This window comes from Pongo abelii, chromosome 9 (genome assembly GCF_028885655.2).
Source record: "Pongo abelii isolate AG06213 chromosome 9, NHGRI_mPonAbe1-v2.0_pri, whole genome shotgun sequence".
NCBI classification, from domain to species: Eukaryota; Metazoa; Chordata; class Mammalia; order Primates; family Hominidae; genus Pongo; species Pongo abelii.
The window spans coordinates 114623235-114640507 of NC_071994.2; the positions used below are offsets into that span (position 1 = coordinate 114623235).

Below are 17273 nucleotides of genomic sequence, written 5' to 3' on the forward strand. Positions count from 1 at the left end.
AAGGGAGGATATGGAGGTGAGTTCTACAGATTTTCCTTCCCCATCGTATATTCCAGACTTGGAAATAAAGAAGCCAGCAACCCATAAATACCAATGGTAACCGATCGAAAGAGACCACAAAAGCTGCTCTTTAGCCAAAGGACCAGGAAAGGAACAGCGCAGCAAAAAAGAAAACTTTAACAGTAAATCCTATATACTAGCAAAACAACAAGAAAAAACTGGCCCCACCCACACCAGCATAAGTTGAATGGGGAGTCTAGAGCTCCATCTTTGCCAGGATGGATCAAGTCATCCCAACCTCCTGCTAGGCTGGTATCAGAGAAGACCGAGCAGAGAGCTGGGAATTTTCATCCCCATGGGTAGTTCCAAACCCTCTTCCACCTCATGGTATCAGTAGAAACCACATAGAAAGTCTGGACATCCCCACACCTGGCAGTAATAACCTCTCCCCTCCCTGCAGCTGCTACCACCACCACCACCTCCCTGCTGTAGTAGAATCAGAGGAGGACAAGTAGAGAGTTAGGGCTTATGCCATTGTCCAGTGATAATGAGGCCACCCTGGCCTCAGTGTTAGTGGAAGCCACATAAGGAGCCAGAACTCCTATACCTGCCCAGCAGTAATGAGAGACCCTTTCTTGGGTATTAATGGAGGCCAAGAGGGAAACCTGGACTTTTACTTTCACTAGGAAGTAGCAAAGCAGCACTCCCTTCTCTCCCCCACTGGAATAAGGTCAAAGGAAACCAGCTGAAACAAACTTTAAATAAAGTCCCAAGTCTCATGATATCAAAAGTATCCAGATTTGGCAAAAATCATTCATCATACTAAAAACCAGAAAGATAAACAAAGAGTGAGGAGAAAACGTAATCAACAGATTACAACACCAAGATGACAAAGATGTTAGAATTATGACAAAGATTTTAAAGGAGCATCAGAAAAGTGCTTCAACAAGCGATTATGAACATGCTTGAAACAAATGAAATAAGTCTCAGCAACGAATGGTAAAGTCACAGCAAAAAAATAGAAGACAGAACTAAATGAACGTTTTAGAAATGAAAAATGTAAAAACTAAAATATAAAGCTTCATGGATAGGCTCAACAGTAAAATGGAAGGGGTAGAGGAAAAATCATCAATGTTTTTAGATAGAACAATCAAAATTATTTAATCTGAATGAAAGAGAAAAAAAGACTGAGGAAATGAACGCATAGAGCACCAGGGGCATATGGTACTATAGCAAAAGATGGAGCATTCAAGTAATCAAAGACTCAGAAAGAGAAAAGAAAGGGGTAGGCTGAAAAAAAATACTCAAAGAGAGAATGGCTGAAAACTTTCCAAATTTGGAAAGAGACATAACCCCACAGATTTAAAAAGCTGAATGAATCCCAAACAAGAAAACCCAAAGAAATCCACACCACCACATCGTAATTAAATTTCTGAAAACAAAAAGCAAAGAAAAAATCTTGACAGCCAGAAAAAAATGACACCCTACCACTAGAGTAAAAACAACTGGAATGACAGCAACCTTCTCATCAGAAACCAGGAAGCCAGGAAGAAGTGACACAATATTTTTCTAATGCTGAATGAAAAGAGCTGTCAACGCAAAATTCTATACAAGGGGAAATATTCTTTAAGAATGAGAAGCAGAAACAATACATTCTCAGAAGAATCAAAGCTAAGAATAAGCTGGGTGCAGTGATTCATGCCTGTAATCCCAACACTTCAGGAGGCCAAGGTGGGAGGATCATTTGAGCCTAGGAGTACAAGAGGAGCCTGGACAACAGAGTGAGACCCTGTTCTCTATTTTTAAGAAAGAGCTAAGAATATATCAAGCATACCGAACCTAAAAGAATGGCTAAATGAAGTTCTCTAAATAGAAGGGAAACAAAAGAAAGAACTTGTAACATCAGGAAGGAAGAACACAGGAAGTGAAATTATGGATAAATATGACAGACTTTCCTTCTCTTGAGTTTCTAAATTATGTTTAACAGTTGAAGTGAAAACTATAACACTGTCTATTATAGCTCTAAATATATGTAGAGGAAATATTTAATTCAAGTATATTATAAATGGGGAAAGATAACAGACAAATGGAAGTAAGGTTTTTATATTTTACTTGAACTTATAAAATAACACTGGTAGACTGTGGCAAGTTACATACATATAATGCAATACCTACAGCAACCATTTAAAAAGCTATGCAAAGAAATATGCTCAAAAACACTAAAGATATGCCAAAATGAAATTCTAAAAAGTGTTCAAGTAACCCACAAGAAGGTAAGGAAAAGAAAATAGAGAAATGAAAAAGAACAGAAAACAAAAACTGAGTGGTAAACTCAAGGCCTAACATATTTATAATTGCAATAAATGCAAATAGTCTAAAAACACCAGTTAAGAGACAGAAATTGGTAGAGTGAACTAAAAATAAGACTCAACAATATGCCATCTACAAGAAACTCACCTCAAATATAATAAAATAAGCATATTGAAAGTAAAAGGATCAAAAATAGATACTATGCAAACATTAATCAAAAGAAAGCAAGAATGGCTATATTAATATCAGATAAAGCCGACATCACAGCAAAGTAGATTACCAGAAACAGGAACATTACATAATGATGAAAGGGTCAATCTACCAAGAATACAGAGCAGTCCTAAATGCTTATATACACAACAGAACTGCAACACATGTGAAACAAAGAGAAACAGACAAATCACAATTATAGTTGGAGACTTCAATACTTCCTCTTAGCAATTTATAGAACTAGACAGAAAATCAGCAAGGATATAAAAGAACTCAACACCATCAATCAACATTATCTAATTAACATTTATGGGACACTCCCCCCAACAACAAGAGGATGTACATTCTTTTCAAGTGCCCACAGGATATGCATCAAAAACCATAACCTGGGGCATAAACAAACCTCAACAAATTTTTTTAAATTGAAAACATGCAGAGTGTATTCTCCAACCAGAACAGAACCAAATTAGAAATAAATAACAAAAACAGGTAAATCTCCAAACACTTAGAAACTAAACAACATACTTCTAAATAATCCAATGGTTAAAGAAGTCTTAGGGAAATAAAAGATACATTGAACTGAATATCAAAGAAAATACAACATATCAAAATTTACAAGACACAGCTAAAGCAGTGCTGAGAGGCAAATTTATAATACTAAGTATACACATTACAAAAGAGGGAAAGTGTCAATTCAATAATCTTAGCTTCCACCCCAAAAATCTAGAAAAAGTGTAAAATAAACCCAAAGCAAGCAGAAGAAAGGAAGTAATAGCAAAAATAAATGAAACTAAACACAAAACAATAGAAAAAAACACAGTAAAGCAAAAAGCTATTTCTTTGGAAAGGTCAATAAAATTGACAACTCTCTAGAATTAAATTAAACCCTCTGACAATTAAAAAGAAAGTGAAGACACAAATTACCAATATCAAGAATGAGTGTAGGGATACCACTGCAGACCTGCAGACACCAAAAGGATAATAAGGAAACACTAACAACTCTACATGCATAAATTTCAGAGATAAAATAGGCTAATTTGTTAAGAAACACAACGTATTACAACTCACCCAATAAGACATATATTATTTAAATAATCGTAAAACTGTTAAGGAAATTGAATTTATAATTTTTTGATTTCCAAGGAAGAAGTCTCCAGGCCCAGATAGCTTCATAATATAATTCTACCAAACATTTAAAAATAGGATTAACATCAACTCTATGCAATTTCTTCCAGAAAACAGAAGAGCATTACGTTCTGATTTACTTTATGAAGTGTTTATAGTATGTATATAATAAATTACATATTGTACTATATATTTATAGTATTACTCTGATACCAAAACCAAAGATAATACAAAAAATTAGAACTGTAGACCAATATATTTCATGAATATAAATGTAAAAACCCTTAAAATATTAGCAAATAAATTTCAGCAATATATAAAATGAATTATATGCCATGATCAAGTTGGGTTTATTCCATGGATGCAAAGCTGGTTCAATATTTTTTTAAAAAAATCATAGTAATCCACATGTCAATAGGCTAAAGAAGAAAAGTTATATGATTATATAAACGGATGCAGAAAAAGCATTTTACAAAATCCAACATCCATTTATGATTAAAACCCTCAAAAAATGGGACTAGAAGGGAACTTCCTCAATTTGATTTTTTTTAAAAGGTAGTATCTACAAAATTGATGAGTATCTACTTAATGGTAAAGGATTGCTTTCTCCCAAAAAAAGAAACAAGTCAAGGATGTCTGTTCTTAGCCCTCCTATTCAACATAGAGCCAAAAGTTATACCCATGAAAAGCACAAAAAAAGAAATAAAATGCATCCATATTGGAAAAGAAATAAATAAAACTACCCCTATGCAGATGACATGATTGTCAATACAGAAAATCCCAAGCAATCTACACAGAGATAAAAAAAATTCCTGGAATAAAAGTTCAGCAACATCTAGAAAGGACAAAAGGAAAACATACAAAAATCACCTGTATTTCTATATATTACCAATGAACATACAGATACTGAAACTAAAAATATAACATCATTTATAATTGATCAAAAAATGAAATTCTTAGATATAAATCTAAAAATCATGTACAAGAGTTGTATAATACACACACACACACACACACAAAGAAATTGATCTAAATAAATGGAGAAACATATTGTGTTCATAAATTGAAATACTCAACATAGTAGAGACATCCTTTCTCTCCAGATTGATATATAGGGTGAATACAATACCTTTCAAAATTTCAGCAAGATTTTTCATAGATATAGACAAGATCATTCCAAAATGTACATGGAAAGGGAAAGAAACTGGAACAGATAAAGTAATTTTTAGAAAGAATAAAATGGGAAGAATCTATCCAGTTTCAAGACTTACACAGCTACAGTAATCAAAACTGTGTGGTGTTGGCAGAAGAATAAACACACAGGCCAAGAACACAGAACGCAGAAATACACCCACAGAGATATACTCAACTGAATTTTCACAAAGATGCAAGAACAATTCGATGGAGGAAAGATAGTCTTTTCATTTTAACAAATGGTGCTGGAGTAAGTGGATATTCATAGAGGGGAAAAAAGCACTTTAATCTAAGTCTGGTATCTCATACAAAAAATTAACTCAAAATAGATGGCGAACTAAATGTAAAACATAAAACTTTAGAAAAAAAAAAAACTTCAGGATCTAGAGCTAGGCAAAAAGCTCTAAGACTTGACACCAAATCATGATCTATAAGAGAAAAACAAATTCGACTTCATCAAAATTAAAAGATTTTGATCTGTGTAAGACGTCATTAAGAGGATAAAAACACAAGCTAGAAGTCTGAGCAAGATGGCCTAATAGAACCCTCTAGCAAGCATCCCCCCACAGGAACACCAAATTGAACAACTACCCTTGCAAGAAAGCACCTTCGCAAGAACCAAAATAACCCAGCCCACCAAGGCAGTTCCTCGAGGAGTCAGCAGAAGTTGCAGCATTCCTGTGCTTAGGGTACACCCCAGTGCTGATACACCTGCAGTGACCACAAGCTTAGATCACAACACTCAATCCCCTTTTAATATGTGGAAAGCCTTCTCAAGAAGGGTGGGTACAAATAAATCCAGATTACAAAGATTGGAATACTTAATTCTTCAATGCCCAAACATTGATGAATGGCCACAAGCATCAACAACATCCAAGAAAACATGACTTCACTAAATAGATTAAATTAGACACCAGTGACCAATCCCACAGTGATGAAGATATCATCTTTCAAACAGGGAATCAGAATCACCATCTTGAGGAAGCTCAGCAACATAGATAAAAAGATAACAGAGAAGGAATTGAGAATTCTTTCAGAAAATTCAACAAAAAGATTGAAACAATTTGTTTTAAATCAAGCAAAAATTCTGGAGCTAAAAAATTCAACTGACGAACTGAAAAATGCATCAGAATCAACAGCAAATTGACCAAGCTAAAGAAAGAATTAGTGAGTTTGAGTCAGGCTACACAAAAACAGACAGTCAGAGAAGAGAAAAGAATAAAAAAGAAGCACATCTACAAGATCTAGAAAATAGCCTCAAAACAGCAAATCTAAGAGTTACCCTTAAAGAGTACAGAGAAAGAGAGAAAGAGAAATATCAGGGTAGAAAGTTCATTCAAAGAAATGACAGAAATTTCCAAGCCTGGAGACATGAATATCCAAGTACAAGAAGGTCATAGGACACCAAAAAGATTCAACCTAAATAAGACTATCTCAAGGTATACAATAATCAAACCCTTAAAGAACAAGGATAAAGAATCCTAAAAGTAGTAAGAGAAAATAAGCAAATAACATATAAAGGATCTCTGGTATATATGGCAGCAGACGTCTCCATGGAAATCTCACAGGCCAAGAGAGTGGAATGACATCAAAGTGCCAAAGAAAAAAGAAAGTCTAACCTAGAATATCATATCTAACAGAATTATCCTTCAAACATGAAGGAGAAATACTTTCATAGAAAAACAAAAGCTGAGGGATTTCACCAACACCAGACCCACCTTACAAGAAATCTAAAGAAAGCTATTCAATCTGAAAAAAGGGATGTTAATGAAAAAGAAGTAATCTGAAGATATAAAAATTACTTGTAAAAGCACACAGAAAAATAAATACACTAACACTGTAGTTGCTCTAACAGTATAGTTGCACTAACAGTGTCATATAAACCACTCCTATCTTTCATAGGAAGACTAAAAGACAAATCTATCAAAAATAATTACAGCTACATTTTAATAGATACACAGTATAAAAAGATAAATAAAAAGAACAAAAAGTCAAAGCAGGGGGTAGGAAGGAGATGGAGCTCAAGTGTAGTGTTTTAATTTTATCTTTGCTTTGCTTTTCTTTGTAATCACAGTTGTCACCATTTTTAAATTGGGTAATAAATGCTATTTGCAAGCTTCATGGTAATCGCAAAGCAAAAACCTGTAAGAGATACACACACACGAAAAAAGGAAATTAAGACACACTGTCAGAGGGAATCACTTTTACACAAAGAAAGACAGGAAGGAAAGAGGACCAACAAAACAACCAGAAAACAAATAAAATGGCAGTAGTAAGTTCTTACCTATCAATAACAACACTGAAATTTAAATGGACTGAACTCTCCAATCAAAAGACATACAGAGGCTGAATGGAGTTTTTCAAACACCCAACTACATGCTGCCTGCAAGAAACTCATATCACCTATAAAGGCACACATAGACTGAAAAAGATATTCTATGCAAATGGAAACCAAAAAAGCAGGAGGAGCTACAGTTATCAGATAAAATAGATTTCAAGACAAAAACTGTAAAAGAGACAAAGGAGGTCATTATACAATGATAAGGGGGTCAATTCAACAAAAGCATATAACAATTATAAATATATATATATCCAACACTGGAGCACCCAGATTTATAAAGAAAATATTACTGGAGCCAAAGAGAGATGGACCTCAATACAATAATATCTGGGAATTTCAACACGCCACTTTCAGTATTGGACAGATGACCCCTATAGAAAATCAAAGAAACACTGGACTTAATCTGTACTGCACACCAAAAGGACCTAACAGACATTTACAGAACATTTTATCCAACTGCCGCAGAATACCCATTCTTCTCCTCAGCATATGGAACATTCTCAAGGACAGACCATATGTTAGGCCACAAAACAAGTCTCAAAAATTTTTTAAAAAATGAAATCATATCAACTACTTTTTCCAACCACAATGGAATAAAACTAGAAATCAATAACAAAAGGAACTTTGGAAACTATACAAACATATGGAAATTTTAAAATATGCTCCTAACCGACCATGAGGTCAATGAAGAAATTAAGAAAATATAAAAATGTGTTGAAACAAATGAAATACAACATTCCAAAACCAATGGAATACAGCTAAGGGGTATTAGGAGTGCTAGTTTATATTAATAAATGCCGCCATTAAAAAATAAGAAAAACTTCAAATAAACAATCTAACAATGCATCCTTGAAGAACTAGAAAAGCAAGAGCAAACCAAACTCAAAAACTAGTAGAAGAAATGAAAGATCAGAGCAGAAGTGAATGAAATTGAGACTTTAAAAAAAAATACAAAAGAACAAAATGAAAAGTTGGTTTTTTGAAAAGATAAACAAAATTGACAAACCTTTAGCCAGATTAAGAAAAAAGATCTTTCCTGTAGGAGATAGCTAAAAAGGAAAAAGAGAGAAGAACCAAATAAATAAAACCAGAGATGAAAAGGGAGGCATTACAACTGCTACCACAGAACAACTATGCATCAATAAATTGGAAAACCTAGAAGAAATGGATAAATTCTTAGACATACAACCTGTGAAGATTGAAACCTGAAGAGATCCAAAACCTGAATAGACCAATAACAAGTAATGAGATAGAAAACCTTTTACTACTGCTTCTATCAAAGAAAAGCCCAGGACCTAAAGGCTTCACTGCTGAATTCTACCAAACATTTAAAGAACTATGATGCCTGTAATCCCAGCACTTTGGAAGGCCAAGGTGGGTAGATCACTCGAGCCCAGGAGTTCAAGAACCAGCCTGGGCAACATGGTGAAACCCCATCTCTACAAAAACTCAAAGATTAATCAGACTTGGTGGTGTGCACCTGTAGTCACAGCACCCAGGAAGCTGAGGCAGGAGGATTGCTTGAGCCTGGGAGGCAGAGGTTGCAGATCACACCAAGATCACACCACTGCACTCCAGCCTAGGCGGTAGAGTAAGACCCTGTCTCCAAATAAATAAATACATACATACTATTCATACTATTCTAAAAAATTGGGCTAAAAAATTGAGCAGAAAGTAATACCTCCAAACCCATACTATGAGGTCAGTATTACTCTGATATCAAACCCAGACAAAGATACAACAGAAAAAAGAAAACTACAGGCCAGTATCTCTGATGAATATAGATGCAAAAATCCTCAGTGAAATACCAGCAAACTGAATTCAATAGCACATTAAAAAAGTATTCATCATGATCATGATTATGTGGGAGTCATCCCAGGGATGCAAGGATAGTTAAACATATGCAAAAAATAATGTGATACATCACATTAAGAGAATCAAAGACAAAAACCACATGTTTTTAATTGATTTTTTTAAATATTTAATTTTATTTCAAGTTTGGTGATACATGTACAGGACGTGCAGGTTTGTTACATAGGTAAACATGTGCCATGGTGGTTTGCTGCACCTATCAACCCATTACCTAGGTATTAAGCCCCCCATGCATTAGCATTTTATCCTGATGCTCTCCCTCCCCCCGCCTCCTCCCTGACATGCCCCAGTATGTGTTGTTCCCCTCCCTGTGTCCATGTGTTCTCATTGTTCAGCTCCGACTTACGAGTGAGAACATGCAGTGCTTGACTTTCTGTTTCTGTGTTAGTTTGCTAAAGATAATGGCTTCCAGCTCTATCCATGTCCCTGGAAAAAACATGATCTTCCCTTTTTATGGCTGTGTAGTATTCCATGGTGTATATGTACCACATTTTCTTTATCCAGACTATCATTGACGGGCATTTAGGTTGGCTCCATGTCTTTGCTATTGTGAATAGTGCTGCAATAAACACACACGTGCATGTATCTTTATAATAGAATGATTTATACTCTTTTGGGTATATACCCAGTAATGAGATTCCTGGGTCAAATGGTCATGTGATAATTTTGATCGATGCTGAAAATGCACTCAAAATTCATCCTCCCTTCATTTTTAAAATACTCAACAAATTGGGTATAGAAGGAACATACCTCAAAATCATAAAAGCCACATATGACAAACCCACAGCTAGGATCATACTGAATGGGAAAACTGAAAGCCTTTTCTCTAAGATCTGGAACAAGACAAGGATGCCCACTTTCACCACTTTTATTCAACATGGTACTGGAAGCCCTAGCCAGAACAACTAGATGAGAGAAAGAAATAAAGGGTATCCAAATTCGAAAGAAAAAAGTCAAATTATCCTTCTTTGCAGACAATATAATCTTACATTTAGAAAAGCCTAAAGACTCCACACCAAAAATCTATTGAAACTGAAAAATAAATTCAGTAAAGTTGCAGGATATAAAAATCAACATACAAAAATCAGTATCATTTCTATATGCTAACAGTAAACAATCTGAAAAAGAAACCAAGAAGCTACTCCCATTTACAACAGCTACAAATAAAATACCTAGGAATAAACTTAACCAAAAAAATGAATGATATCCACAATGAAAACTATAAAATATTAATGAAAGAAATTGAAGAGCACACAAAAAATAGAGACATTCCATGTTCACGGACTGGAAGAATCAATAGTGTTAAAATGTCCATGGTACCCAAAGCAGTCTACAGATTCAATGCAATCCCTATCAAAATACCAAAGACATTCTTCACAGAAATAGAAAAAAAAATTCTAAAATGTATATGGAATCACAAATGACCCAGAATAGCCAATGCCATCCTAAGCAAAAAAGAGCAAAACTGAAGGAATTATGTAACCTGACTTCAAATTATACTACAGAGCTATAGTAACCAAAACAGCATGGTACTGGCTTAAGAACACACACATTGACCAATGGAACAGAATAGAAAACCCAGAAATAAGTCCATGCATTTATAGTCAACCCATTTTCAACAAAGGTGCAAAGAACATACACTAGGGACAGTCTCATCAATAAATAGTGTGGAGAAAACTGGATATCCATACACAAAAGAATGAAACTAGACCCCTATCTCTTGCCATATGTAGAAATCAAGTAAAGATCGATTAAGAACTTAAATATAAGATCTGAAACTATGAAACTACTAGAAGAAAACATTGGGAACATGTTCTAGAACATTGGTCTGGGCAAAGGTTTCTTGGGAAGATCGCAAAATCACAGGCAACCGAAACAAAAATGGACAAATGAGATCACATCTCACTAAAAAGCTTTGCACAGCAAAGGAAATAATCAACAAAGTGAAGGGACAACTCACAGAATAGGAAAACATATTTACAAACTACCCATCTGACAGGTATTAACTACTAGAATAGATAAGAAGCTCAAACAACTCAATAGGGAAAAAAATTCAATTTTTTTGGACAAAAAATCCAAACAGGCATTTCTTTTGTTCTCTTTGTTTTTATTTGGCTCAGAAGGTACTGAATAGAGATTTCTTAAAAGAAAACAAACAATGCCGGGCACGGTGGCTCAAGCCTGTAATCCCAGCACTTTGGGAGGCTGAGGTGGGCAGATCACCTGAGGTTGGGAGTTCAAGATCAGCTTGACCAACATGGAAAAACCCCATCTCTATTAAAAATACAAAATTAGCCAGGCACGGTGGTGCATACCTGTAATTCCATCTACTCGGGAGGCTGAGGCAGGAGAATCACTTGAACCCAGAAGGCAGAGGTTGCGGTGAACATTCAGCATCACTAATCAGAGAAACACAAATCAAAACTACAATGAGACATCATCTCACCCCATCAAAATGGCTTGCATCAAAAAGACAAGTAATAACAGTTGCTGGTGAGGATGTGTAGAAAGGGGAACCCTCATACACTGTTGGTGGGAATGCAAACTCCTACAGCCGCTATGGAGAACAGTATGGAGGTTTCTCAAAAACTACAAATAGAACTACCATATGATCCAGCAATCCCACTGCTAGATACATATCCAAAAGACAGGAAAATAGTATATCGAAGAGATATCTGCACTCCCATGTTTATTGCAACCCTATTGACAAGAGCTAACATATGGAATCAACCTAAGTATCCATCAACAGATAAATGGATAAAGAAAATGTGGTACATATACACAATGGAATATTATTCAATCATGAAAAAGAATAAAATCCTTCATAAAAAAGAATAAAATTCTATCATTTATGAAGAATAAAATCCTTCATAAAAAATAATAAAATCCTGTCATTTGCAACAACATGGATGGAACTAGAGGACATTAAGTGAAATAAGCCAGGCACAGAAAGACAAATATTATATGTTCTCATTCACACATGGGAGTGAAAAAAAAATTGAACCCATGGAAATAGAGTAGAATGGTTGGTTACCAGAAGCCAGGAAGGGTAGCAGGGAGGGGTTAGGTGAGTAGGGATTGTTAGTGGGTACAAAAATACAGTTAGAATAATTAAGATCTAGTACTTAGTAATACAATAGGATGACCATAGTCGATAAGTTACTGTACATTTTTAAATAACTGAAAGTGGCCGGGTGCAGTGGCTCATGCCTGTAATCCTAGCACTTTGGGAGGTCAAAGTGGGTGGATCACATGAGGCCAGGAGTTTGAGACTAGCCTGGCCAACATGGTGAAATCCCATCTCTACTAAAAATACCAAAAAAAAAAAAATTAGCTGGGCGTGGTGGCGGGCACATTCTACTCGGGAGGCTGAGGCAGGAGAATCGCTTGATACTGGAAGGTAGAGGTTGCAGTGAGCCGAGATTGTGCCACTGCACTCCAGCCTGGGCAAAGAGAGCAACACTCCATCTCAAAAATAAAAAAAATAAATAAATAACTGAAAGTGAAATTGGGATGTTCCTAACACAAAGAAATGATCAACGCTTGAGGTGATGAATACCCCAGTTACCATGATTTATAACACAACATATGCCTGTATCAAAACATCACACGTACTCCACATATATAACTATTAGGTACCCATAATAATTAAAAATAAAGAACTTTTTAAAATACAAGGTACAAACTGGAAGAAAATAGTTTCAAGCCACACATCTGACAAAGGACCAGTGTCTAGAATATATCAAATACTCTCAAAACTCAGTGGAAAAATAAACAACGCACTCAATTAGAAAATGGCCAGAAGACTTACACAGATATTTCATCAAACAGGATATTCAGATGCCAAATGAGCACAAGATGTTCAACATCACTAGCCATGAGGGTTATGTAAATTAAAACCATACTAAGATATCCTACACACCCATCAGAATGGCTGAAATAAAAAATTATGACAATACCAAAGACTGATAAGTGTGTGGAAAAGCTGAATCACTCATACATTGCTGATGGGAACATAAAATGGCAGTTTCTTTAAAAACTAAGCATGCAACTACTATATGGCCCATTAATTGCACTCATGTTTTTATTTCTCTGGAATAAATGCCTATGTTCACACATTGTCTACACAAATGTTTGTAGCAGCTTTATTCCTAATATCCAGAAACAATCTGGTTGTTCTTTGACAGGTAAATAGCTAAACTGTGATGTATCCATACCACGGAATACTACTGAGCAACAATAAGGAATAAACTACCAATACATGCAGCAACCTGGATGAATCTCCAAAGAACTATGCTTAGTGAAAAGAGCCAATTCCAAAAGGTTACCTACAGTATGATTAATTTATAACACTCTTGAGATGACAAAATTAAAAGAACAGGCGGAAGATTAGTGGTTGCCAAGGTGTTAAGAAAGGGATTGGAGTGGGAGGAAGTGTGTGCAACTATAAAAGGGAAACAAGAGGAAATTCTTGTGGTGATGGAAGTGTTCTGTATCTTGACTGTAGCAATGTCAATATCTGGTTGTGATACTGTACTAAAGTTTTGCAAAATGTTACCAAGGGGGAAAACTAGGTAAAAGAATGCATGGGATCTATGTTATTTCTTACAACTGCATGTGAATTTATAATTACCTCAAGATAAAAATTTTTTTAAAAAGAGAAGGCCAGGCACGGTGGCTCATGCCTGTAATCCCTGCACTTTGGGAAGCCGAAGCGGGAGGATCCCTTGAGCTCAGGAGTTCAAGGCCAGCCTGGGCAACATAGTGAGACCTCGTTCTCTACTAAAAATCAAAAATTAGCCAGGCGCCTGTAGTCCCAGCTACTCAGGAGGCTGAGGCAAGAGGATCACTCAACCCAGGGAGTCAAGGCTGCAGTGAGCTATGATTGCACCACTGCTCTCCAACCTAGGTGACAGACTGAGACCTGATCTCAAAAAAAGAAAAAAAAAAAAAAAGAAAGAAAAGAAAAGAAAAATAAGTGGTACATATTCATCATAGAAAATTTTCAAAATGTAGATTAGGAAGATCTAATTTGGTTATTATACAAATAGACTAATAGATATGACGTTAATACATTTAAGGGCTTTTCAAGTATATTGACCACTTTTAATCACAGTAGAAATATATAGTTGATTATATTCTTTCCCCTATACATTTGCTCAGAGCCTCCTGAGAGGCTCTAAAGGATTACCCAGGGATCATATGCTCATGGATGGCTGCCTCTGAGCCAAACCCTAGCACATCGTGGAATTGGTTTCTTCCTGAGTACCGATTTGGAACAATTAATTATAATGGTCATCTCAAGTACTGTGCTACAAGAATTATGAGGCAATCTCTGAACCCAAATCAGAACACTGTGATTGACTAGCAGTGTCCATCAGCAGCATGGGGTTCAGGGGTACAGTGTCACCTCTGTTGGCTGGAAGAAATGTTTTTAAACCAACCTTGCAAACTACAGGGACACTTTATTAATAAAACCCTCTGTGTAAAGGTTCTTGAAAAATCACTCATTTTTCTGTCATATCCTAATATTATGTTGCATTTTTTTATCTAGCAACTATTATATATGGTTGATTTTTCTTTTTTTAGTCCACTAAATTGTACATGTAAAAACCAAACAGCTTCAGATTTTTACAGCAATTAGTTCTCCATGCCCAGCCTAGAACACAATACTTCTTACTCTGCTGAGAGAATGATCAACCAACAAGCATTATTTAATGCTGTGTATCAGATTATATATTAGGCAAGCATTTAATCACCAATAAAGCCATTCAGTCTATAAATCTGAACACTGCTATATGCCAACATTAAATGGGAATATGAGGTATCTGTACTCTGAAAACTCAGTCTATTGGGAGGATACTGATAACTATGAAACAATTATAATAGATAAGTGCTTTTCTAGGGGCAGACAGAATGCTGTAAGGAACCCCTAACATATGACTGTAAACTAGACTTGGGGATCAGGAAGTCTTCCTGGAAGAGGTAGCATCTCAAGTGATACCCAAAGATCAAGAGGGAAGGGAGAACAATGAGGCAAGGTGAGAAGTATCCCAATCAAGAAGTCTTAAATACCAGAGTCCCCAGTAATCCCAGCACTTTGGGAGGCCAAGGTGGACAGATTACTTGAGGCCAGGAGTTTCAGACCAGCCTGGCCAACATGGTGAAATGCCGTCTGTACTAAAAATACAAAAATTACCCGGGCATGGTAGCGCATGCCTGTAGTCCCAGCTACTTTGTAGGCTGAGGCACGAGAATCGCTTGAACCCGGGAGGCGGAGGTTGCAGTGAGCCAACATATCGCCACTGCACTCCAGCCTGGGCAACAAAGTGAGACTCTGTCTCAAAGGAAACAAACAAACAAACAAACAAAACAGAGTCCAAAAGAGTCAAGGTTAGGCTGAAAAGATATTCAGGAACTCAAGTCATTAAGACCAGAAGCCATATTCTAGAATTTGATATTTTCCTGATTGAAACATTTTAAACTGGAGAGTAAAGATTACCTTAGGATAGGGAACAAGACCAGAAACAGTTACTGTTGTTAGTAGACTGTTGCAATAATCAGGTAACTAATGACAATTGCCTGCACAAGGGTAGAAGGTAGGGAGGCAGAGAAAATGAAATGTTACCAGAAATTCCAACTTGATGGTTAAGGATTAAACTAAAGTACATTCACATACATGCCAGCATCCTAAAGCCTAATCCTTACACCCATTGCTGGTAGTCTTGTTTCTGCCCCATTTTCTGGAGACCAGAATTCACCCACACACGTATGGAGGCTGGCAAACATCACAGCCACCTCCAGAAGATGGTTTGCTGAGGGGCCAGTAAACTAGTGTTGTGGTTGCCATGAGAGAAATCTAGGGAGGTTCACAACAACTCCCACACTATAGTAGAAAGCTCTTCAAGAGAGGACAAACTCACTTTTCAGCAGAGAAACTTGACCTCATATGCCATTAAGGGTAGGTGAGTTTGTCCCACAAAATAATGCTGCTATGTGCCCTAATGAACCATCATTTCTAGAAAAAAAGGAAAAAATGATTACTAAGAGCTGCAACCAAAGTAATGAGGCTAGAATCAAGCTCCCCTCCCCCTTCGTCAGCACTAGCATGACTGCTGGCGTGTCATACCCAAGTTGGGACTCAAGGTCACAACTTTTTGTATCCACTCAGAGCCACTGGCCCAAAGCACAAGTCTACTCACAAGAGAACCAAGCTGTGACTGCTCCAATGCTACCAGCTTCCTGGATCCAGAACCACCTAACAGCAGAAACTCAGCAAGAAAACCAAGATGTAGGGAGAAGATACAAGTGGCTGGAGAAGAGCAAAGCCTTAAAATGGAGATGAGAGAGGAGAAGGGAGGGATAAAGTTTTGAAGTAGGAGAAAACAAAAAGAACAAGTCCCCTGCTGAGAGCACAGGAGGGTGGAGTAAAAAGAGATTGAGAAGACAGCTACAATACGGCTTAAGTGGAGATTAACAGGAACTGCCAAACAACAGCAAGGACCCGGCTGAGAACAAACAGCATGAGTAGGAATGGGTCCAGTCAACAAGGTTTTGGGAATTTTCTAACAACTAGAGACACAGAATTTAGAAGAGTCAAACTATTTTTGGCTAATAAAGTGAAGCTGGATTGTAGAATCTCCCTCCTTAATTTTAAAATCTATAAAATCTAGCAAAGATAAAATTCACCAGCAGCAGCCTAATGGGCATTTCCTCATACCATAAACATCGAAAAGTAGCAGCCAAAACAATTCTAACTGTTATCAAATATGTAGAGACATGGACTGCAGAGTCATCAACTTTCCCTATAGCAAGTGGTAGAGGGTGAGGGGAGAAAGAATGAATGGTGGCCAGGCACGGTGGCTCACGCCTGAATCCCAACACTTTGGGAGGCCGAGACAGGAGGATTGCTTGAGCTCAGGAGTCTGCGACAAGCCTGGGCAACATAGGGAGACCCCTTCTTTACAAAAAATAAACTTTTAAAAGTTTGTTTCTTGCAACAAACTGAACTAAGAACTATTAAAAACACTGTATGTTTATTTAAACCATTACTTTTCATAATTCATTGAGTCTTATTACAGGTCAATATCTTCATTCTGTTACCTTACTGAGTACATTCACTAATGTTACATAAAACTTCATGTAAAATTAAATAAGAATTAAAAGTACAGCTAAGAACAGTCATGATCTGTATGACAGGATTTACCATTGTATACTCTAG

At 36.4% G+C, this 17273-nt stretch overlaps 1 protein-coding gene across 12 annotated transcripts in view; it reads right to left on the reverse strand.

Moving 5' to 3' along the window:
* The window catches only part of BTG4 (BTG anti-proliferation factor 4), a 58698-nt gene that overhangs the window by 19900 nt on the left and 21525 nt on the right, over positions 1 to 17273 (reverse strand). For 3 of the 12 annotated variants that reach the window (XM_054525038.2, XM_054525037.2, XM_054525035.2), the window contains 2 exons: positions 15976 to 16070; positions 11367 to 11451 (listed from right to left, as the gene is read on the reverse strand). The exons of 6 other annotated variants lie outside the window; for them this stretch is intronic. In XM_054525038.2, the coding sequence (XP_054381013.1) occupies positions 15998 to 16070 (73 nt within the window). In that variant the 3' untranslated portion in view covers positions 11367 to 11451; positions 15976 to 15997. Of the gene's footprint in view, positions 1 to 11165; positions 11452 to 15975; positions 16071 to 17273 lie in introns of those variants that run through there. 3 more of the 12 variants (XM_054525036.2, XM_054525040.1, XM_054525041.1) reach the window with 3 other exon arrangements.